General features: G+C 43.7%; 1 protein-coding gene across 2 annotated transcripts in view; it reads left to right on the top strand.

Moving 5' to 3' along the window:
* Positions 1-23,700, top strand: part of LOC146870743 (AP-1 complex subunit gamma-1-like) — a 294,245-nt gene that overhangs the window by 25,581 nt on the left and 244,964 nt on the right. For both annotated transcript variants that reach the window (XM_085646315.1, XM_085646317.1), the window contains exon 2: positions 17,122-17,326. In XM_085646315.1, coding sequence (XP_085502441.1) covers positions 17,126-17,326 — 201 coding nt within the window. In that variant the 5' untranslated portion in view covers positions 17,122-17,125. The remainder of the gene's footprint in view (positions 1-17,121; positions 17,327-23,700) is intronic.

Below are 23,700 nucleotides of genomic sequence, written 5' to 3'. Positions count from 1 at the left end.
TGGCAAACCCTGGCCACATGTCAGCCCCTGGTAAATGGTACCCTAAGTACCCAGGGCCTTGTGACCAGGGAAGGCCTCTAAGGGCTGCAGCACTCATTGTGCCACCTTTAGAGGCCCTGTACCCTTACACACACACACACACTACCCTTGCAGGCTGGGTGTCTGGGTACAAGACAAAACAAAGAGTTGACATGGCACACATCCCTGTGTGCCATTCCGACCACCTACACTGCCTTGGCATACATCAGCCACCCCTCTAGCTGGGTGCCCTATGCCAGTGGGGTGGGCACAGGAGCAGGAGCCCTGTGCCCCTACAGTACCCAGGTCCATTCCTGGGCACTGTAAGTGCAGTGCTGCCATTTAAGAGCACATGGTGCTGAGAGCTCGTAAAACACGAACTCCACAGCACCATAATGGCAACACTGAAGACTGAGAAGTTTGGTGACAAGGACAGCCACTGGGGGTGACCAGAAGAAAGTGTTCACAAAACCTCCCCAGGGGAAAGGTGGTGAGAATCCCCAAGATAAAAAGTCTGAGTCTTCCAAAGGGCCCCAAAAACCTGTCCAGGGGGGTGGGACCCAAACTACTCCCTATGTGCCTCAACCCTATAGGGGGAAGAACTCTTATCCCTTAAAGGCCTGGTGTAATAACTGTAAGAGGTCAGGACACCTAACTAGATAAATCTTGCCCCCATAACAAAGCCCCTAAGGCTCCCAGTACAGCTACTCCTGGGGCAGCAAGTATACAGATGGGATCAGAAGTGTACCCTGAGCAAATCTGGGAACACACTGAAGCAAGTCTAGTCTCCCTGGGAGAAGTGGAGTTTGCCACTGTAGCTGTGTGGCCACCTAACTTGAAGAAATATTTATAGTACCCCTGGGTGAATGGAACTAGGGTAGACGTTCTGAGGGATACAGGTGCCAGTGTCACTATGGTGAAAGACACAATGGTTTCCCCTGAGCAATACTTGATTGGGCAGTCTTACCCAGTCACCAACGCTGACAGTGTCACCACTAGTCATCCCATGGCCATGGTGACATTAGGCTGGGGGGGGGGGGGCTGGTTACTGGCCTAAAACAGGTAATGGTCTCACCAAAGTTGCCAGCTGCATATCTGCTTGGAAATGATCTGGAAACCTCAGCCTGGGCTGAGGTTGAGCTAAAGGCCCCTGCAGCCATGCTGGGCATCCCTGAATTGGTGTGTGTGCAAACCAGAGCAAAGAGCAAGAGAAAGGGTGAAAAAGTAGGTCTGGAGCCTGAAATAATGGCCCAACCAACCGAGAGAAAAGGTAAGAAGACTGGGGAACCAGCTTCTGTACAGCAAAACATTCAGGAATCATCTCCACAGGGAGAGGATTTGGATACCCCTGAGGTAACTGAGCCCATGGAACTTGACCCTTACCAGGTTGAACTCTTGAGCCCAGGGGGACCCTCTAGGGAAGAGCTGTGCCAGGGTCAGCGAGACTGTCCCACTCTTGAAAGCCTGAGGCAGCAAGCTGTTTCAGAAGCACAGGAAGATGTCAGTGGTACCCACAGAGCTTATTGGGAAGAGGGATTACTGTATGCTGAGGCAAGAAACCCCACTCCTGGAGCCACCAGGAGGGTGGTAGTGCCACAGAAGTACAGGGAGTTCCTCCTAACTTTGGCTCATGACATCCCCCTAGCTGGACATCTGGGGCAATCCAAAACTTGGGAACGGCTAGTGAGTCACTTTTACTGGCCCCAGATGCACCAAAAGGTGAAGGAGCTGGTCAGCTCCTGTGTTACCTGTCAAGCCAGTGGCAAGACAGGTGGCCACCCAAAGGCCCCCCTCATCCCACTACCAGTGGTGGGGGTACCCTTTGAAAGGGTAGGAGTGGACATTGTGGGTCCACTTGAACCTCCCACAGCCTCAGGGAACAAATGTATTCTAGTGGTAGTGGATCATGCTACTAGGTACCCTGAAGCAATTCCACTTAGGACTACTACAGCTCCTGCAGTAGCCAAGGCCCTCCTGGGTGTCTTCACCAGGGTAGGGTTTCCTAAGGAGGTGGTTTCAGACAGAGGTTCCAACTTCATGTCTGCTTACCTAACACACATGTGGAAATAGTGTGGAGTGCAGTATAAGTTTACTACACCCTACCACCCACAAACCAATGGCCTTGTTGGGAGATTCAACAAGACATTGAAAGATATGATCATGGGTCTCCCTGAAAAACTCAAAAGGAGATGGGATGTCCTGTTACCATGCCTCCTTTTCGCTTACAGGGAAGTACCACAGAAGGGAGTCGGTGTTTTCACCCTTTGAACTTCTGTTTGGTCATCCTGTAAGGGGACCACTTTGTCTTGTAAAAGAGGGCAGGGAGAGGACTCGTCAAGAGCCCAAACAAGACATAATGGACTATGTGCTTGGCCTAAGGTCCAGAATGGCTGAGTACATGGAGAAAGCAACCAAGAACCTTGAGGCCAGCCAGGAGCTCCAGAAGCACTGGTATGACCAAAAAGCTGCACTAGTTGAATTTCAACCTGGGCAACAGGTGTGGGTTTTGGAGCCAGTGGCACCAAGGGCCCTCCAAGATAAATGGAGTGGCCCTTACCCTATCCTAGAAAGAGTAAGGTCACCTACTTAGTTGACCTGGGCACTAGCAGGACACCCAAAAGGGTTATCCATGTGAACCGTCTTAAGCTCTACAATGACAGGGCTGACATCACCATGCTGATGGTGACTGATGAGGAACAGGAAGCAGAGAGTGAACCTCTCCCTGACCTCCTCTCCTACAGCCCACAAGATAGGTCAGTAGATGGTGTGATCTTTTCAGACACCCTCTCTGCCCAACAGTAGACTGACTGCAAGGAAGTCTTGCAACAGTATGCTAGGCTCTTTTCCCTTACCCCGGGTCTGACAAACTGGTGTACCCATGATGTGGACACTGGTGACAGTGCATCTGTCAAGAACAAAATCTATCGACAGTCAGACCAAGTCAAGGAAAGCATCAAAGCTGAGGTCAGCAAGATGCTGGAGTTACTGGTCATTGAACCTTCTGAGAGCCCCTGGGCTAGCCCAGTGGTTCTGGTCCCCAAACCTCATCAACAGGGTGAAAAGAGAGAGATGAGGTTCTGTGTGGACTATAGAGGGCTAAACTCTGTCACCAAGACAGATGCTCACCCTATTCCAAGAGCAGATGAGCTGATAGATAAGTTAGGGGCAGCCCAATTCCTAAGTACCTTTGACTTAACTGCAGGGTACTGGCAGATTGGCATGGCCCCAGGAGCAAAAGAAAAGACAGCATTCTCCACCCCTGATGGGCATTATCAGTTTACTGTAATGCCCTTTGGGCTTAAGAATGCCCCTGCCACCTTTCAGAGGTTGGTGAACCATGTCCTGGCTGGGCTGGAATCCTTTAGTGCAGCTTATCTTGATGATATTGCTGTCTTTAGCTCCACCTGGCAGGATCACCTGATCCACCTTGGGAAGGTTTTAGAGGCTCTGCAAAATGCAGGTCTCACTATCAAGGCATCCAAATGGCAGATAGGGCAGGGCACTTTGGTGTACTTGGGCCACCTTGTAGGTGGAGGCCAAGTACAACCCTTACAACCCAAGATCCAGGCCATCATGGACTGGATAGCTCCAACAACCCAGACCCAAGTCAGGGCATTCCTTGGCTTGACTGGGTACTACAGGAGGTTTGTGAAGGGATATGGGTCCATTGTGACCCCCCCCCCCTCACAGAACTCACCTCCAAGAAGATGCCCAAGATGGTTAACTGGACAGTTAGTTGCCAAAAGGCTTTTGACACCCTGAAAGAAGCAATGAGCTCAGCACCAGTTCTAAAAGCTCCAGATTATGCCAAGCAGTTCATAGTGCAGACTGATGCCTCTGAGCTAGGGATAGGAGCGGTCCTATCTCAGACCAATGATGAAGGCCAAGACCAACCTGTTGCTTTTATAAGCAGGAGGCTACTCCCCAGAGAGCAGCGTTGGAGTGCCATTGAGAGGGTGGCCTTTGCTGTGGTTTGGTCCCTGAAGAAGTTGAGGCCATACTTGTTTGGTACTCACTTTCTGGTTCAAACTGACCACATACCTCTCAAATGGCTAATGCAGATGAAAGGGGAAAATCCAAAACGACTAAGGTGGTCCATCTCCCTACAGGGAATGGACTTTGAAGTGGAACACAGACCAGGGACTGCCCATGCCAATGCAGATGGACTTTCCAGGTTCTTCCACTTAGACAATGAAGACTCCATAGGGCAAGGTTAGTCTCATCACCTTTCGTTTGTGGGGGGGTTGTGTGAGAAAGTGCCATCTTTCTTTCAAGGTATGCCCCCACTTTTTGCTGAATTGCTGAATGTTCTTTGACTTAGTGTGCCCTGGACTCCTGCCAATCAGGTGCCCAGGGCCTATGTTCCTTCCCAAAAACACAAAACACAAATTGGCAAACCCTGGCCACATGTCAGCTCCTGGTAAATGGTACCCTAGGTACCCAGGGCCTTGTGACCAGGGAAGGCCTCTAAGGGCTGCAGCACTCGTGCCACCTTTAGAGGCCCTGTACCCTTACACACACACACTGCCCTTGCAGGCTGGGTGTCTGGGTACAAGACAAAACAAAGAGTTGACATGGCACACATCCCTGTGTGCCATACCCACCACCTACACTGCCATGGCATACATCAGCCACCCCTCTAGCTGGGTGCCTTATGCCAATGGTGTGGGCACAGGAGCAGGAGCCCTGTGCCCCTACAGTACCCAGGTCCATTCCTGGGTAGTGTAAGTGCAGTGCTGCCATTTAAGAGCACATGTTGCTGAGAGCTCGTCAAACACGAACTCCACAGCACCATAATGGCAACACTGAAGACTGAGAAGTTTGGTATCAAACTTCTCAGCACATTAAACCCGCACTGATGCCAGTGTGGGATTTAATGTACCAAGCACCCCAGAGGGCATCTTAGAGATGCCCCCTTAAACCTAACCTACAATCCACGTCTGCTCTGAGGCTGCCTAGGCTGCCACACAGCAGACATGTTGCTGGACCCCTGGGTAGGAGAGCCCCAGCTCTCCTTGGCCTGCAACAATGCACATCCTGGGCGAGGTGCTAAATCTCCTCACCCAGGATGGGCAGGGGGAAACTTCAACGGCATGCCGCCTCTGTGAGCTTCCCCAGGCCACTGCAACCCCCCTCTCTGGCGGGAAGCTTGGCCGGAAACCCCAAATAAGGACATGGGATGTGCTAGCCTGCCAACCCCACCCCTCAGGTGGGGGAGGCGAGGTGAAGCACATCTCTGGCCTCTCGCCGTGTTGAAGATGGGAAGCCCTGGCCAATCAGGATTAGGCTACTGCCCCCCTCCCACAGGAGAGAGGCAGGATAGGGGGTGTACCCACCCCAGGGCAGGGACCAACCATTGGTCCCTGCCCTTCACCTTCCTGTAATGCCCCTAAATCTAGTATTTAGGGGCACCCTGAACCTTCCTTCCCCAGATTCCAAAATCCGAAGAAGAGCTAGAAGAAAGAAGACCTGCAGTGCAGCTGCTAAGAAGAGGAAGACACCAAGTGCTTTGGCCCCAGCCCTACCGGCCTGTCGACCCTCGAACCTTCTCCTGCCCCAACCCGGCATCTCTTGTGGCCAGCAACCTCACAAACCCCGGAGGACCTGGCTACCTTTTGACTCTAAGCTCCTGGGACTCCCATGAGTAGAGGCTCAGCTAAAAATCTACTTCTAATCCCTGGCATCAGCCCGGAACTGCGAACCCTTCACACTCTGCACCCGCCAGAGTAATTAAGTCGACTTTTATCACTTGTTTCTAAGTACTGTCCCAGGACTGAATCTAGGATCCAGTCCTGGAATTCCAAAAGTAATCTAAAAGTAATCTGTTGCAATTAACTTGAAACTTCCATTGAACTCAATGCATTATTGTGTTTAGAATTGTGTTGCCTATTGAAACAACTTGTAATTATTTACAAAATTCAATTGCCCATTGCAAAAGTATTTGCCTACAGCATCTCATTCTGAGAAAGTATATTTTAATACATATTGTTGGTTCTAAAATAAAACAAGCATATATTTTTTATATATAAACCATTGGCCTAGAGTTCAGTTATTGAGTGTGTGTAACCATTTGCTGACTGAGTGTGTACATCAAAATGCTTTACACTGTCCTCTGATGCTGCCTTACTGCTCGACCAAGCTACCACTTTAGAGTGTAAGGTTATATCTAACTTTAGCCTCTGCCAAACCTCTGGGGACTGTGGACTCTGTACACCCTGTACCTATTTGGGAACAGTATATACAGAGCCACTTTCTCACAGTGCCCTAAACAGTTCCTTGTCTACCATGCTTAAAAACTCAAGAACATGACAACAGCAATCCTTCAGCGATTGATTGTAAAACTGTACAGAGGGGCAGTATTATAGCAATACAGACATAACTGTCCCTCCTGATTGGCGGCTTTGCAGTACTCTGTCCTTGCATGGGTTAATATCTGGGAAGGAATGAGTTACAGAAATAATGAGCATGTGGGTAAAAGTCGTAAGAACACCAAAGAGTCTGTTTCGTCATCGAAATGTAAAAGAGCTCTAGGCTCTGACCATAATGTTCCCTTGTGATTATTCAATGGGGGATATTCATTTATATAGAATGCTCAACATTGTAAAGTGTGAACTCTCATGGCATCCAGCAGCCTGTTTATTTTCCGACATTTAACAGGTTTAGTTCGCTGGACATGGTGGATTGACAAAGCAAGGAGAGTGGGGGGTTGGTCACCAGCTCACCTAAGGGTTCTAAGAGGAGAAAGGGTACCCCAGTTGGTCAAACGTCAAATTCCCCCAAGGTAGTTCAGTCCGAGGTGCTCAGTGTTGTTAAGGACCTCGAGTCACGGCCAATAGGCCCCCCACCTTGTATAAAGATACCTATGGCTGGTAGTGAGGAACCCCGACAAAACATTAGATCCATGGCCACCTTGGGTGAAAATTCCCCCACAGTTCCCAATGAAATAAGCAGTCCTTTGCATCTAAAGATACTGTCCTGGAACGTGGCCGGTCTCTGGAACAAGCTGGATTCCCCAAAATGGGTCTCCTTTGTGGAAGATAATGATATCTGTATGTTCCAAGAAACCTGGGCGAGAGAGGAGTACTCCCGCCCGGGTTTTGCAGCATTCTCAGTGGCAGCCAGGTGGGGGGGTCGTGGTCGTCCATCAGGAGGCCTTATCATCTGGGTGGCAACGGATCTGGGGTGCTCTGCTACACGAATCATCACCCATTCTGAGGACAGCCTCGGCGTGATACTGGAATGGTCAAATTCTTCCAGGCTCGCCTTGGTTAATGTCTATTCAAGGCCGGTTAATATCACTCAAGAATCGAGGACGATGGATGAACTTTCAGCCTTCCTCGATAACATTTCCCCGGATATACCCTTCGTGGTGGGGGGGAGACCTGAACTCTCAATTTGAGCCTCTACCGGGCTTAGTGGATGGACCCTCTTTAGACGAGGATGCCGTTTGGTTGGTTCATCCCATACATCCTACCCCGAGCTGAGATCAAGGCTAGGAGAAGGGAGTATAAGCGTTTGATCTTTAATGCTAAGATCGAGTGGGATCAGGAGAAGTGGGAGGACCTTACTAAATCACTAGCCAATAGGGACTCTCGCAAATTCTGGAGAATTGTAAACACTGGTTCAGAAGATCTTCCATCGGCCATAGAACCTAACATCTCAGCTGAAGCTTGGAAGGAGCATTTCTGGTCCCTTTATAGGGTAGAGGCTGGGGCCCCCGGCGAATTACTACCCGCTGTAACATCATGTCATTCTGGAGACCATTTTACGGTGACTGAAATTAGAGCAGCGATTTCTGCCCTACCCCTTGGCAAGGCTCCGGGTTTGGACGGCCTCCCCGGGGATCTCTTTAAACAGGAACCAGATGTTTGGGCACCATATCTAGTGTCCATGTTTAATGCTATTCTGGGGGGCATGGAGGTGCCTAGTACTTGGCTGGGCGCAGCGATTGTGCCGGTCTTTAAAAAGGGGTCACCTCTGCTCCCAGCCAACTACAGGCCCATTAGCCTTATAGATGTCTCCCAAAAGCTCTTTTGTAGGCTGATTCTTGATCGCCTCCAAATTTGGATTGATGATTTCTCCATCCTTAGCCCCTACCAGGCAGGTTTTAGGAAGGGGGTTTCGACTACGGACCAGGTGTTCCGCTTGAACCTTATTTACTGGAAGACCGCAATAATCGAGGGTGGCAGCCTGAACACGGTTTTCGTGGACTTGCGTGCTGCCCTCGACTTAGTTCCAAGAGTAAGACTCTGGTCCGTCTTGGCGGACCTGGCCATACCGCAAGACATCCTTTCAATTTTGATAAGATTGCATTCGGGAAATTTCGCACGTGTGAGGTGCGGTAGGAATGGGGTACTCACGGATAGATTCCCGGTTGACAGGGGGGTAAGACAGGGTTGTGTCCTCGCTCCGGCCCTGTTTTGCCTCTTTGCCAACGGGGTTATCGACCACCTGTTGAGGGTGGCCGATACTGATGCACCAAAACTCAATGGCAGCAGGGTGCCCGCTATCATGTTTGCGGATGACACCCTGCTGCTGTCCAAGTCCCCCATGGGAATCCAACGAATTTTAGATGGATTTTCGACCTTCTGCACTGAGAGGGGTCTAGAGATTAATGCATCGAAGACGAAATATATGATTTTCAATCCCCCAAATTCCACCCGGCCCAACCCCACCATAGGTACTCAGAAGTTGGAGAGGGTATCTACATTTGAGTATTTGGGGGTCACCATTAATCAAACAATGTCCTGGGACACCCACCGCAACAAGGCCAATATGAGACTGGTTCAATTAACTGGAGGTATCTGTAGGTTGAGGAATACTTCGTCCTTCAAACCCTTGACACCAGCCCTACAAATGTATAAAATGCAAGCGCGTGGGGCAGTAGTATACAGCGGGGAACTGTGGGGCCACACCTCCACCCAGAACTTACTAGTTACTGAAAATAATTTTATTAGGCAGCTTGCAGCCCTTCCAACAAGTACACCCCTTTTGCCATTGAGGTTGGACCTGGGACTGAGACCCATTAGTGAAGAGCTGGCACTTAAACCGCTGACCTTCTGGCGTCGTTTGTGGGCTAGGCCAGAACTTGCAACATACAGGTCTGAACTACAAGAGATTCTAACTCTGCCAAAAGCTGCTATTATCCCATGGCTAACCTATGGGAAAAAAACATGTGAGAATCTGGGACGGCCGGACGTTTGGCTAGATCCAGAGAGTGCGTGCTGTAGGATCCCTAGGAAACTCCTGGTAAAAGAATTTTATGAATTTAAATTATCAAAACTTATAGGGGCTATAAAGGAGGGGTCTCTTACTAATTCATTTGTTAAAACGAAAGATGTGTACCACCAAGAGAGAGTTCTTGACAATATTAGTCCGGTCTTGACCAGAAAAGTGTTCCTTCAGTGGAGACACAGCTCACTCCCACTTAGATCATACACAAAGCAGTGGTCCAATCCCCCCTCATCAGAGCAATGCTCTCTATGCACCCAATCCCGGGAGGATGACCTACATATGATCTTTTTCTGTAAAGCATACCGTAGACCCAGAAATTACTGGCTTGTTCCCCTTCTTAAGAACCTGGGTCTTAGGCATTATCTACATGCATACAGAGTGCTAAAAACAGATCTTTCGCCCCCGGTTGTGTTTGCGGTAGCTACATTTTTAAGTGCAATGTGGCACATTCGAGCAAGTCATATAAAGCAGATTGAGGCTGGGGATAACAGAACTATTGAATGAATTGTATTTTGTTACTCGTTGTTATTTATACTTCTGCTCAAAATGTTGTGTTATTTTTTATCTGAATGTTAATTCTTTTTTTAATGTTTTTATTGTTGTATATCTTTTATGATCTAAATGGTCGAAATAAAGATTATAAAAGAAAAAAAGTTTACACAAGAACCAACCCTTTTGCTGCTTCAATTATGCTTTTTTAGACCGAGATTGATAATTGTGTTTTTCTCCCTTTCTATGAACAAAATAGGATAAATGGTGGTGGAATTCTATAACAGATTTTGTTGCTAGCGGGTCATGGCTTTGTATGTGAATTACGAGTTCTTAATAAATAGATGAAATGCTATGTTGTAATGTTTTTTCTTCGTTTTTGGGCACCAGGCATGATAAAGAAGATTGTAGAATTGGAAAATATCAAAGAAGAATCGCCAAATTAAATATTGAGAGACTTGGATGATGGCAAGATTTACTGATAAAGACTGTCTCCCTCCTGGAATATAGGAATTACAGAGAGGGGTGTAACTAGTGAAACTGCATACTTAAATACACTTCTGTCTTAATGCTATGAATTAATAAAATAATGGCTGTGGGTTTTTCGAAGGAGAGAGAGAGCTTGTTCCTTCTGTTGCTGCCTGGCCTGCACGTTATTTTGCTCTGTCACAGGATTTTCCGTCGGTTCTGAAACGTTTTAGTTAGTAAGTTGGTCCATGCCGGCAGAAGTTTCTTTTCAAACGAAATTCCAGTAAACCCTTAGAGGAGACATGATAGATCCTTAATACGTCGTGTATGGAAAGGAAACTTTTAACAAGAGTATGGAAAGGAAACCCTTCAATGTGGATTCCTGCCTCACAGACGGAGAGCTCTGTTTACTGTAGTGTGAGCTCGGCTGTCCTCTCCTGGCGTCTGTCAGTTTACAGACATGAAGAAAAACTTAGGGAGGCTTAGAGTGCACAGTGGATTCCTAGCTTTTAATATCCATTCCCAGAAATTAAGCAGAAAAAGAAGAAAATATCTTCAAGCGGTCTTGACATTTTTGTACACTGTGTGCTGTGCAGTGGTAACACAAATACCACGAAGGTAAAGTTGCATCACAAATGTCAGAACTATTTTGCGTTGAAATCATGATAATTTTTAGGTCGCGCATTCAAGACCTCTTGTATATACTTTAGTATATACTTGCCCTAGGACTTGTCTGCTTCTGCTTAGGGACTTTTTTTCTGTTCAACTGCCTCTATTTAACTTTCTTTATAGAAAACGACCAGCAGAGGTCAGTAAAAATACCAGAATCACTTCAGCATTCTCTAGATTCCAGTCCATAGAAATTGTCTTCCACGAGCACCTGTAGACAATAATATTTTTTACAAATCTTGTATTTTCAGTGATCTGACCACTGAAGGCCCTGATTTTATATTAAAAACAGAGCTTTGGACTGTACCATTTTCAGCTGAAAGGGAATATTTCTCTCCATGTGTTCCCATACCTGGCGTGTCACGCAGTTTGGTGCTTATTTTCCCTCCATTTTAAAGAACAGTAGATGTTTCAGCACCCAGGCTAATGTGCTGCATAGCTAAATACATATAAGGTCCCAAAGGCGAGACCGATTGCATTGCAAATCCTTGTTCAGGATTGGTGCATGTTTTAGATAGGGCTGAGGAGACCTATTATGTGTGACTTTGCATTTCAGTGCGGTGATGCGGACCACGACACTGAAATGCGTTAGTCTAAAGCCTGATGCGTGGCCCTTGGCAAGGGAATCAGCAGGGCTGTAACTCCAGTTACGTGGATCATGCAGGTCACCCAGCTCAAGCAGGCTCGTGCCTCGGCAGAGCTAGCTTTCAGTGCATGAGTTTTTGTAGTGTTTTCATCTAACTTTAGAATACTTGAGCCATGATGTTCTGGCCTCAAAATTCCACTTAGAATGTCGGTATTCAAAATGAACTGGAACAAGGTTGATGAAGCCGAGGGAGCTGCCTGCTGCGCGGCACCTGTAAACTAATAAATCATCTTTAACCACATTGTTCACGAAGTCGAGAGTCATCACTACAGAAATATTTGGCGACGATCTGGACTCAGACTCGGGTGCTGCAGAACCCATGCGCATGAAGACACAATTGAATATGCTCGTCGAAGCAAGTTAAAGTTTTCGAGGTATCTTTGAAGAAAAGTACTCACCGACAGTAGCAGGAAAGACTCCTCACGTCTCACAAGGTACTGTGTAATTGTTGTAAGGAATTTGGCATCAGACTAAATCGTCTCGTCACAGGGGTCGACCCGTCACAACGTTGGTGAGTGTCGGCATTCTAGTGTTCATCACGCGCCTTACGCCATCTTGGTAGAACACGAGAGAGGAACATTTTGAAGCGTAATCTCTTAGTAGTTCTAATTGGTTGTATTTGACGATTTACGTCGGCGCCATCTTGTGTTTGGATGCGGATTCGTTGAAGGTTAGCAGTATGCGTTAAAAGTAACGAAGCCACAATATACAACAGCGTGACGATAAACGGTGACACGCACACCTTAATGATATGTTGAGCATTTCACTCGCGCGTTAAAGAACGGTGACGCGCACACCTTTTTGTTGTGATCCATTGATACAACATTTGTGGGTCATTCGTCTATTTCAAAACGTGTGTTATCGATGACACACACATCTATTCTTGAATTCGAATCCAGTGTGTGTTTCAACGGTGACCCGCACACCTATCTTTGAAGGTACTTTCTTTTCAAATTTGAGGAAATATCCATCGTAAGGAATTAGTTACAAAATAAAAAAAAAAAAAAGGAATGTTCAGGAAATATTAATTGTAAGGTATTACGGTGGTGTACACATCTAGCACATTTTCAATCTAATTTATAAAAAAATATATATTGGGCAGTATAAAAACATACTTTGTTAGTCTCAAATTCAAGAAGTATACATCCATGTTAGTGTTATATAATTCATTAAAAAAATAGTTGACTTTATTTTAGTTAGGTTTCAGAGACGTCAGGTTTGGTTAAGGATGCAATCGGTTTCTCCTCCTCCACCTTTTCTAGAAACACCGGGGGATCCACCAATCTCTTGGAAAAAATGGTATGACGCATTCATAACCTACATTGGTGCTATAGGTGGTTCACGATACAGAGCTGAAAGGAAGAAGTGTCTCCTGTTAAATGTCTTGGGGTTTGAAGGGAGAGACCTTTTTAAACATCTGCCTCCTTTAATACATGCTGCTGATGAGGAAGAAATTGATGAGTTTCAAGAAACAGTTACAAAATTGGAATTACGTTTCGATGTACAATCCAGTCTTGCGTTGAGAGACACAAATTTTTCAAGAGATAGCAAAAAAATGGTGAGAAAGTTGAAGATTTCATTTCTGCTTTGCGAATTCTTAGTGCAGACTGTCAGTTTGAGGGGTTCCGAGATCAATTGATAAGAGACCAATATATTTGCAAGTGTACTGACAAAAGCATCCAACAGAAACTACTTTCTTTAGGTAACCCCATGTTGGAAGAAACCATTCGTATTGCAAAAAGTATAGAACTTTCTAAATTCTCTGTTAAAGAGCTTGATGAAAAAGCTTAATTTTCCACCACCAAAGAGGAAGAACCAATCAATGCAGTAAGATCAAAGGAGATTAAGAACAATGCTCTTACTCGAAATGACAATAAGTTTTTTAAACAAACTAACATATGTTTTAAATGTGGAAATTTTCCTCATTATAAGTCTGGACGTGTGTGTCCTGCTAGAAATGTTATTTGTAGAGCGTGTGGTAAGTTAGTTCATTTTGCTAAAGTGTACCAAAATGTTAAAAGGAGTTTTTCGTCCTTTCAAGATGGAAAACTGAACAGCGGACTTTCTTCTTCTTCTACTCCTTCTGTTGCTAATGTCTCTTCGTGTGAATCTAAGTCTGATGATTTCAAGAAGATTCAAGATGATTTGAGAGACATGGTTGTTGTGGTGGAGGATGTGGTTCAAGATTCCAACCCACATTCTGAATGTGTGGATCCTTATGTGGATGTAGAGATTGGTGGGAAGAATGTTTGTTTTTTGGTTGATTCAGGAGCAAGGATAACAATGTTGACGCAGGAAAAGTTTAAAGACGTATGGGGATCTCGTTTACTACTACCGCCAGACAGATCCCCTGTTTCTTATGAAGGGAGAACCATTGAATTAGCGGGTTATTTTGAAGACTCCTTAGTTTTTAGGGGAAGGAAGATTTTTGGCAAGGTTTATGTAGCCATTAAAGGATTAAACATTCTCGGATGGTTTCATCAGGGTTTGTTTAAAATGGTGCTAAGACCTGGTACTAAGGTTCAAGTCTCCATTCTTCGCTCTGACAATTTCATTGACATGTTATCATAGCGGTTTCCCGATGTTTTTGGTGACGGTCTTGGTCGAGTTAAAGGGTTCACTCATACTATCAAGGTGAAAGACGATGCTATACCGGTTAAACATCGACTCAGAAATGTACCGTTCAGCGTAAGGAATCCGCTAGAACAAGAGCTCTATGGTCTTTTCAAAAAAGGGATTATAGAACCAATAGAATCTTCCCTTTGGCTTTCTCCATTGGTCCTAGCAAAAAAAAAAAATGGCGAGATTCACGTTTGCATAGATTTGCGCAGTCTTAATAAAAACATCTGGCTAGATTCCCATCCTCTCCCAAAAATTCCCGAAATGTTATCACTTATCAATGGGTCCAAATGGTTTAGTAAGCTACATTTGGCATCAGCTTATCACCAAGTTGTTCTTGATCCTTCTTCCAGGCATTTTCAAGATGACGTTTTAGTACATGGTGTAACATGTGAATCACATGACGAGACTGTTTTGTGTTCTAGAAGCCTTGCGTGATGGTGGTGTTGTTTTAAAAAAAGAGAAATGTGTTTTCAGGGTGCAAAAAATTGAATATCTGGGACATCTGCTTTCTGAACATGGAGTAGAGCCTAGACCAGGCCTTGTAAAACCGTTAGTTGATTCTCCTCCTCCGGGAGATAAGGTGGGGCTTAAGTCATTCATTGGTTTGTGTGAGTTTTACTCACGATTTGTGCCCGGCTATGCTACTAAACTTCAACCCCTTTCCAACATGCTCAAGAGAAGTGTTCCTTTTAAGTGGGACCGTCAGTGCGATCAAGTTTTTGAATGGATCAAAGGTGAGCTAATTAGTCCAAAGATACTCAAACCTTTTGATCCTAATGTTCCATGCAGCATCACTGTAGATGCGAGCGGCTTGGGTTTAGGAGCTGTTCTTAGGCAAATTTTCAATGGTAATGAGCATAACATTGGTTATGCTTCAAGAGTTATGCGTGGGTCTGATTTTTAATTTCTCCGTCATTGAGAGAAAACTACTAGCGTGCTGGTGGGCAATAAGAAAATTTAATCCATACATTTGGGGTAGACATTTCAAATTAAGGACAGATCATAGTCCTCTTGTATCAATTCTCTCTGGAGACAAAATCAAAGAACATACCCCTAGAATTGCACGATTGTCAACCAAACTGTTGCAATATGATTTTGAAGTTAGTCATATTCCTGGGAATAGAAATATAAGAGCTGATTATTTTTCAAGACATCCTATTTCTGAACATGAAAATGTGGATGATGATGACGAAGAATGTTTTGTAGCCTGCCTGGAGTTAGATGAAATGTGTGCTGTAAGTGAGGTTGAATGGAGAGATCTTCTCTCAAAGGATGTTTTATTGTGCAATGTCATCAAATATGTAAAAGAAGGCTGGCCAAGGGAGAAGAATGTACACTTTTTTCTTCAGACGTACGTCAAGGTTTCCCCTGAACTTTCTGTTGAAGACGATTTGCTTGTACGTGGTGACAGGTTGGTTCCTCCTGACAAGTTGAGAGCTAGATTAATGTTAGGGGCGCACGAAGGTCACTTAGGTAAGACTCTCACGAAGAGAAGGCTTTGTGAACACTTTTGGTGGCCACAGATGGACAAAGATGTAGAATTATTTGTGGGGGATTGTGTCATTTGTTCAAGTTCCGATAAGAGTTTAAAAGTTCATACACCCCCTCTTCAGCCAATTGTGTTACCCAACAAGCCTTGGGAAAAATAGGTATAGATCTGGTTGGACCTTTTAACATGCTTCCGACTAATTCTAGGTTTGCCATTGTGGCAATTGACTATTACTCCAAATGGCCGGAAATACGTTTTATTAATCAACCCAATTCGAAAAATGTCATTGATTTCCTAAAGGACATCTTTCTGCGTGAAGGTTTTCCTTCCACTATTGTTAGTGACAATGGAGTGCAATTCACCAGTCATAATTTTGACTCCTTTTTACGTCAGGGAGGTATAACGCATGCCAGGAGCGCACTCTATCATCTACAGACCAATGGTTTGGTGGAACGAATGAATAGGGTGTTCAACAATTGTATTCAATGGGCTTTGGCTGGTAAGTGTAATGTACAAAATGCAGTGAGATCCATGTTATGTTTCTATCACACGACTCCACATTCATCGACAAGAGTTTCCCCTTATGAACTGCTTAGAGGAAGGAAACCTTGTTCTAAGGTTTGTCCAGGGTGGATGTCAAAGTGGGTTAAAATGGATTCTTTGAGTGATGTAGATGATTTTGTGAGAGAAAATGTAATGCAAGCTCAATTACGTCAGAAAGCATACTTTGATTCAAGGAAAAGGTCTTTTTCTCAACCAATTGTGGTTGGAGATATTGTGCGTATAAAAATCCCTGTCCATAACAAGAAAGGGAGTTCAAAATTCTCTGAACCGTTCACTGTTGACAAAGTTTTCAGAAATGCTGTAAGAGTAAATTCTAAGTACTGGTGGAATGTTTCAAAAGTGGTCAAAGTCAACAGAAATGTCGATCAAAATTTCTTGCGTGACCAAAATATTGATTCTACTCCTTCTTCAGTTACACAAAGTTTACGCAGGAGTTCTCGACAACGTTTTGTGCCTGCTAGGTATCGCTGATGTTTTCTTTCTTGTTTTTCTTTTCTTTTTTTTTTTTCCTGTTCCTGCTTATTGTTCATTTTACATCATTGTTCTCTTTCCTTCTCTGTTTCATGTTTCTTTTATTTTTGAGGAAAAGGATAATGTAGTGTTTTCATCTAATTTTACAATACTTGAGCAATGATGTTCTGGCCTCAAGATTCCACTTAGAATGTTGGTACTCAAAATGTACTGGAACAAGGTTGATGAAGCCGAGGGAGCTGCCTGCTGCGCGGCACCTGTAAACTAATAAATCATCTTTAACCACATTGTTCACGAAGTCAAGAGTCATCACTACAGTTTTACTGGCTAGAATCTCACTGCAGGGTTATTCCCAAGATTCCACAGAGTTTGCAGCCCCAGACAGTAAAGTTTTGTGCCATTTTTCTGTAACCTCGAGATCTTCTCACTCCTAGTTGTATCTCTCTTTCAGGAGGATGTTGCCTCCACTGAGGGTCCAGGAGCTCATTCGGTTGATACGCAGTAGCAAGACGCAGGCACAGGAGCGAGAAATCATCCAGAAGGAGTGTGCGGATATCCGGGCCGCCTTCCGCGAAGAAGACCCCATGTACCGCTACCGCAATGTGGCCAAGCTCCTCTACATGCACATGCTGGGATACCCGGCCCACTTTGGACAGGTATGATACCATTTGTGTATAGCTTATCTGAGCTCAAGGTACCGGATTATGCATCAGTTAGCGGATATAGTCCGCAGGCTGCAGAATCACCTCTGGGGTTACACAGGTCTCACAGACTTGTGGCTAAGCCAGCAGAGCTGTCTGACAGGTCTCATACATCAGTGCTCAGAGAGTCAGTCATACAGATTACCCATGCCAGGCCACTGATGGTGGAGCTGTTTTACAAGTTTCACAGATAATACAACAGAGCCACCCCTCAGAGCACTCCGATTTGAAGGCTCGGTCCTCTATTACTATTGCTTAGGGTTCATTGATTTGTATGCGTAAGCCTTAGACTGTAGTCCTATCCTGTGGTATGCAGAAACATTATAGTAATAATAATAATACAATTTGATATAGAGCGTGAATCACCCCTGCCGGGGTATCTCTGCGCTTGGTCAACTCAAGCGGAGAATGAGGTCTAGAACAGTTTTATATTTAGGGCTTTCCTAAAGTTGCTGTAGTCAGGACAAGTTCGAAGAGAGAAAGGCAAACTGTTCCAGATGGTGGGAGCCATTAAAGGCTACAGATTTGTGAAGCAGGTGTATGCTTTAGGTTACACAGATCTTAGTCTCAGCCACAGGCAACAAATTACCCATCAGTTTACGCAGATCATATAGGATTAAGCTAGACGTGCCGTATCAACTTCTGAAGTAACTCTTAAGTTACAAGTTAGGCATTGCACACATGTGCAAACCATCCGTTTTCACACATCTTAATGTTTCAAGTGGCAGACAGCAGAGCTGATGTTTGGGTCTAACATGCTGATACCTCAGACAGTAGATGTATTCTTTAGGCTAAACCGATTTTTTACAGGTCTTACAGGCTCAAGTCTTAGACAGCAAACCCCATCCCTCAGTTTACCTGAATCTTATATGCTTCTCAAATCACAGCTATTCTTTAGTTTACACATATTACTCAGGCTCCGGACTCCGAAAGGAAAGCAACCTTTCAGGGTACACTGATGTTCCGGTCTCTGACAACAAACTTCATAGTTCTTGAAAGTTACACAGACCTACAAGCTCATACACCATAGACCAAACAGCTATACTTTCAGATAAATAAACCTTACTGATTTAACTCTCAGTAGCAGTGCTATCTCTTAAATTACATATGTTTTGTAGGCTTATTAAAGACTGAAGCCATAGACAAAAGAGCTGCTCCTTTAATTGTAAAGTCAAGCTCATAACTCATATAGCAGAGCTAGTGCAGCAGAGCCAGAGTGGCTATTTAGGTTACAGAAAACCTATAGGTCTTGTACAGCAGAACTCGTTTTCAGAGTGCATGGATCTTAGATGCTTTATACAGTAGGTCAGCCCTTCAGATTATATCACACCAAAAGTGCTTGGATCCAGATATGAGGCTCAATGGTTTCTAAGTCCTACGGCAAACGAAAAAGCAGGTGTTCACCACAGATTTTGGAAAGCGCACCCCAACCATAGGTTTTTGTGCCATGTTTCATCATTGTGAGAAGATACTACCTTGGTGGACACAACTTCCAGTTGGGAGTTCCTAATTTTTATCATCTGGATACAAACAGGAATCCAGGCTATCCTAGGGTATACCCTCTGAGGTTTCTCTTTTTAATAATGGGGTACCTTAGGTATGATTAAAATATGTTTCCTGTGTGGATGTGTGATGAAACAGGACTCCTCTATCCAGTCACATTTCCAACAGTTTTGGCCTTGTAAATGCCCACTATGGATAAGTGGCCTTCATTGGGGCTATTCAGATCCCTGCCTGCCCTACATGCCAATCATGCGAAGTGATGAGGCATAAGTCTCTCATGCCTGTACTAATTTTTTAGTGTTTTTTTAACCTTAAAATAAAAATAAAGAAAAATATTTTATAATTAGAACAGTTGAAAAGAATGGCAACCCATACTGAGTGGACACTGCAAACAACTCACATTTAACAAAGTGTACCAAGTGAAATGTGATTTCTGTAGCACAAGCAACATGGCCATGCAGATGTTCTATTCACATACTCACTGATTTGCCTTAAACCTAATTCAGGTTAATTTTGTGATCAGATCATGACGAGAAGACAACGTCTTGTATTCACACAGTATTGTATATGAAGAAAGTTATAAGGACATTGCGTTATGCATTATTCATTTACTGGATTACGTACTAATATCATTATTATCCCCTTTTCTTATGGCATGAGTCATTTTCTTGCCTATTCCAAGCCCATGAGCATGAAACCCTGAGAGTCAAAACAAGTAATGGGTAATTTTTTTGAATTTGTCCAAATGCTATTGTTTGTGGTCTTTTTGCTCTTGATAAAACCTTGATATGTACTGATCCGTATTTTTTTTATACATTACGGTACCTATCCTGCTATCTTAGGCAGCAATGTACAGACAAGTCAGTCCTTCACTTCGAAGTCCCGTATCTAGTGCCCAAGGCCGGCTGTTTTTGTTGTTTGAAATGGGGGCATAGTTGATGATAACTCAGTAATTCACTGCCATTAAATGTTTAACCAGGACGACTGTTTCCTATCTTCTGACTAGGTAAAACCAAATTAATTCATATTATCAAATCGTATACCTCAAAATGAATTGGGGGATGGTAAAATCTGCTCAAAATATTTATCAGTCCCTCCATATTCTCTGGTATCCTTTAAACAACTTAATGGGAAAAAACACTTTGGCTTATGTGAGCGGTCCCATTTATTCGCTATATGTGGCCAATGGTCAAACTGCTACACTCACTATACTTGCATCGTTAGCAATATTTTCAAATCTAACATGGATTCCTAGCCCCCACTGGAGATCTTACCTCGTCATGGGTTTAGGCATTGCCCGTAGCCTACTGGTTCCTTGTCTGACAGGCCAATAGAGAATCCAAGCAGAGGGCACAATGTTTTAAGTCAGCCCGACATACTTGCACAAAGTATCTGAGCACCACTGAGGTGATGTATTCCATGTGCCTGGGCATTATGGGGCATCTACTTCCAATCTCGCAATTTCCTCTAATGGGGGTATCCAATGCAATCAAAAACAATATACTTATTCTCAAAGTGAAAAAAGTGTTTGAGTGGTGTAAGTTGTGTATTTTTTTGATATTTTAAAGTAAATTATATAAAGGAGACAAGCAGTTTTTACTTATTGTTGAGGTGAAAGAATGTCTATGAATGGTATGATTTATGTATGTCTTTTTTGATATTTTAAAGGAAATTGTATAAAGGAGCTCTTAGTACTTCAGGATTAACTGTAAAGCTGGCAATTAGGCAGAATTATGATATAAAATAGATTTTTCGGATATAGCATTTCAGTCCATCCAATCCTCTGTGTTCATTTAGAACATAGGCTGTTCCTAGTAACTGACGTGCGGATTGTCTGGCTCAAGATATAGCATGTTTTGCCCAGTTCTCATCTTTCGTTTGGTAGGTTCCAGGCTACTTCATTGTTAAATCCATATATGGATGTTATCAAATGATGAATCCAACATTGTTTGAACAGGAGCAGTTTTCACTTCACGTTGTAGTTTCCCAGAGACATTTTTTCAATGATTGACCACTCAAAGTCATTATCATTGTCCTTTTTCAAGAAAGGGTTGCATTAATTTTGTTGGTATTTACACCTAAAGGTGCTTCTATGTTCAGTTATCCATGTTTTTGCTTTCCTCATAGTCATACTGATATATTTTAAATTGCATGTGCCTTTATTGATGTAGATCACATTCTGTGTTTCCCAGATTGTGAAGTTCTTTAAAACACAGGGTGATTTAAGACCTAACTCTAATTCTTTTTTCTTTCTCGTAAATGGCAGATACTGCAATGCCCACAAGGGAAGCGTCCTATTGCAGGTGGTTTAGTACTCAACATTCTTGTTTGCTGAGTTAGAGTGCCGATCTTTGGTCTTTTGTATACAATAGTCTTTCAATGATTTTCCCCGTTTTAAAGCAAACTTGGGTTTCTCCTGTTCATGTTGTCCTGAGACGCGGATTTTTCATTAATTGTTTGAATTTGATTCGAGTGGCTGCAGAATTAACACATATAAGGCATTCTGTCTCTCGTTTTGTGTAGGTCGGTGACAGTTGTTCCTGGGGATTGTTTGTGCCCTTTTCACCCATTTTTTAATGATTTTCTTCTGGTATGTTTTTTTCTTGTGGCTTCTCGGTTAGAAGCTCTGCATATTTTTTTTATCGATTTATGGTGCAGTTTCTACGGAGTCCCAAACATTGGCCCACTGGCAGGTTTTTCCTGAGTGCCTTCAGATGGAAACTATTGCATCTTAAAAGGTTGTTCCTGTCAGTGGGTTTATAACAGACTTAACATTGTAGAGTGTTCTCATGTGCATTTGTTCGGAAGCCAAAAAAGGATATTTATGTACTGCTTATTGTGGTCGTGTATGCCAAAAAGGGATTGAAATTAATAATCCAGGTGGTGAATTTTACTATTTGTCCCCTAGTGCCTTTCCGGATGATGAATATATCATCTATATACCACTTCCAAATGGTTATATGGGTATGGAAGGAATTGGTGTGATTTAGAATATGCTCTGACTTGAAGTGATGCACATAAAGGAAGGCTAAGCTTGGGGCAAAAGTGATGTCCTTGCATTTGTAAAAAGTAGTCCACCTCAAATTGAAAGTAGTTGCGTGTTAGTGCAATATGTGCGCAATCAAGTGCGAAATCCACAGGTGTGATGGACACCCAGTTGGTCATATTGAGCAAAGATTCAATTACTCTTAGAGATTCTTTCCGGGGTATACTGGTGTATAATGCTTCCACGTCCGTAGTAACCATTATTTCTAAGGGTGGATCAAATCTTATCCCTTCCAGGATATTTAGCATGTCTTTTCTGTCCTTCACATACAATGTCATCTCACAGACCAAGGGTCTTAAAGAAATGATCCACAAACTTCAATAGTGATTCCAGGGCGGAGCTAATTGATGAGACAATTGATTTGCCTGGTAGTGGAAATCTGTCTTTATGAACTTATAGGCAGAAGGTAAAAGTAAGGCACACATGGTTGTTTTTCATACAGGAATTCCACCTCCTCCATAGTTATCCAATTATTTTCTTCTGCGTTCTTTACAATATAAGCAATATCTTCGATGGTGTCTCTGGTTGGGTCTTTGTCTAATTTCTTATAATTTCTTGTATCGCCTAGAAGTTTGAGATACTTCTCTCTGTACATCAGTTTGGGCATCACAACAGTTGCACCTCCTTTATCTTTGGGTTTCATTACCACAGAATCTTGGTCGGACACTGACTTCAACACTTTTCTTTTTGGCCCGCGTCAAATTGTGAAATACTTTTTGGCATTTCCTTCTGCATGTCAATGTCCCAATTCACTGCTTGCTCAAAGACCCATAGTCATGTGGGATACATGCAGTTGGAGGATTAAGTTACGACTTTTCCAGTAGAACAGTGTTAATTTGGATTGCCCCCTCATCTGCTTCGCTGTTGGCAAAGAAGGTTTTTAGACTGATTTTTCTGGAGAATTCTGAAACATTTCTGCAGATGTTCAGTTTGTCTTCACTGTTAGCACAAAATGCAAACCCCTACTGAGAAGCTATAGATGTGTGCTGGTAAAGACGTAATTGCTTAGGTATATCACTGCTTTCATTATCTGTTTGGTCCAAGTTGGAGGTGGGTTTAAATCTGTTCCTGGTTGACTGTCATCCCTTGTAGTCTCTGCTCTTTTCTCCTGCTTTTCTCTCTGCCTAAAAACAGGCATGTTGGTTTGAGGAAACCACAGAAGTTAGTTGGGGATGGTTGTGGCTGGTTCATATAAGGGTTCATCCATAAAATGATTGAAGAAACTGGTTGACCATAAGGTTGTGGAAATTAGTGTTGCTGGCTGCTTCTTTGCCCTCTTCCACTGGTCTTTCTGGTCTTTGTTTTTGGTGATTCATAGTCGCTTCAAACTAATTCAGCTGAATAACTGTCAACTGAGTAGTGTCACATTTTTCATTGCCTTTAGGTTAATAATCAGGCTTGGAATATGGGAAGATATCGTCTATCGAAACGTTTTTAAAGTACCTCTGGAATTTGGATATTTTTGACTGTGCCAAGAACTCTTTCAATTAAGTTATGGTTTTATTTGCATCTTCTAATTTTTTCTTCAGCATTGTGGCTGTGACCTATGTTTTCAAAGTCACTCTGCTGATCTTGATCTTCACCAGGTGTGCATTAGAGTTGTTTTGCAGTCTGGATGGTGAGCTCCGTGAGGTTATACAGATGATCTTACAGGCCCTTGGTGCACAGCTGCCTCTGATTTATCAAACCTTAAAGGTCCAGGTCCAAAGCAGAACACTCTTTCGGTTGCTGTCTCTGGGGTCACAAAAACCCAAAACACCGTGGTCTTCAGATCGCTATA

This window comes from Triturus cristatus, chromosome 1_1 (genome assembly GCF_964204655.1).
Source record: "Triturus cristatus chromosome 1_1, aTriCri1.1, whole genome shotgun sequence".
Classification (NCBI taxonomy): Eukaryota; Metazoa; Chordata; class Amphibia; order Caudata; family Salamandridae; genus Triturus; species Triturus cristatus.
The sequence above is the reverse complement of the archived record's forward strand: the minus strand, read 5'-3'. Positions and strand labels throughout refer to the sequence as shown.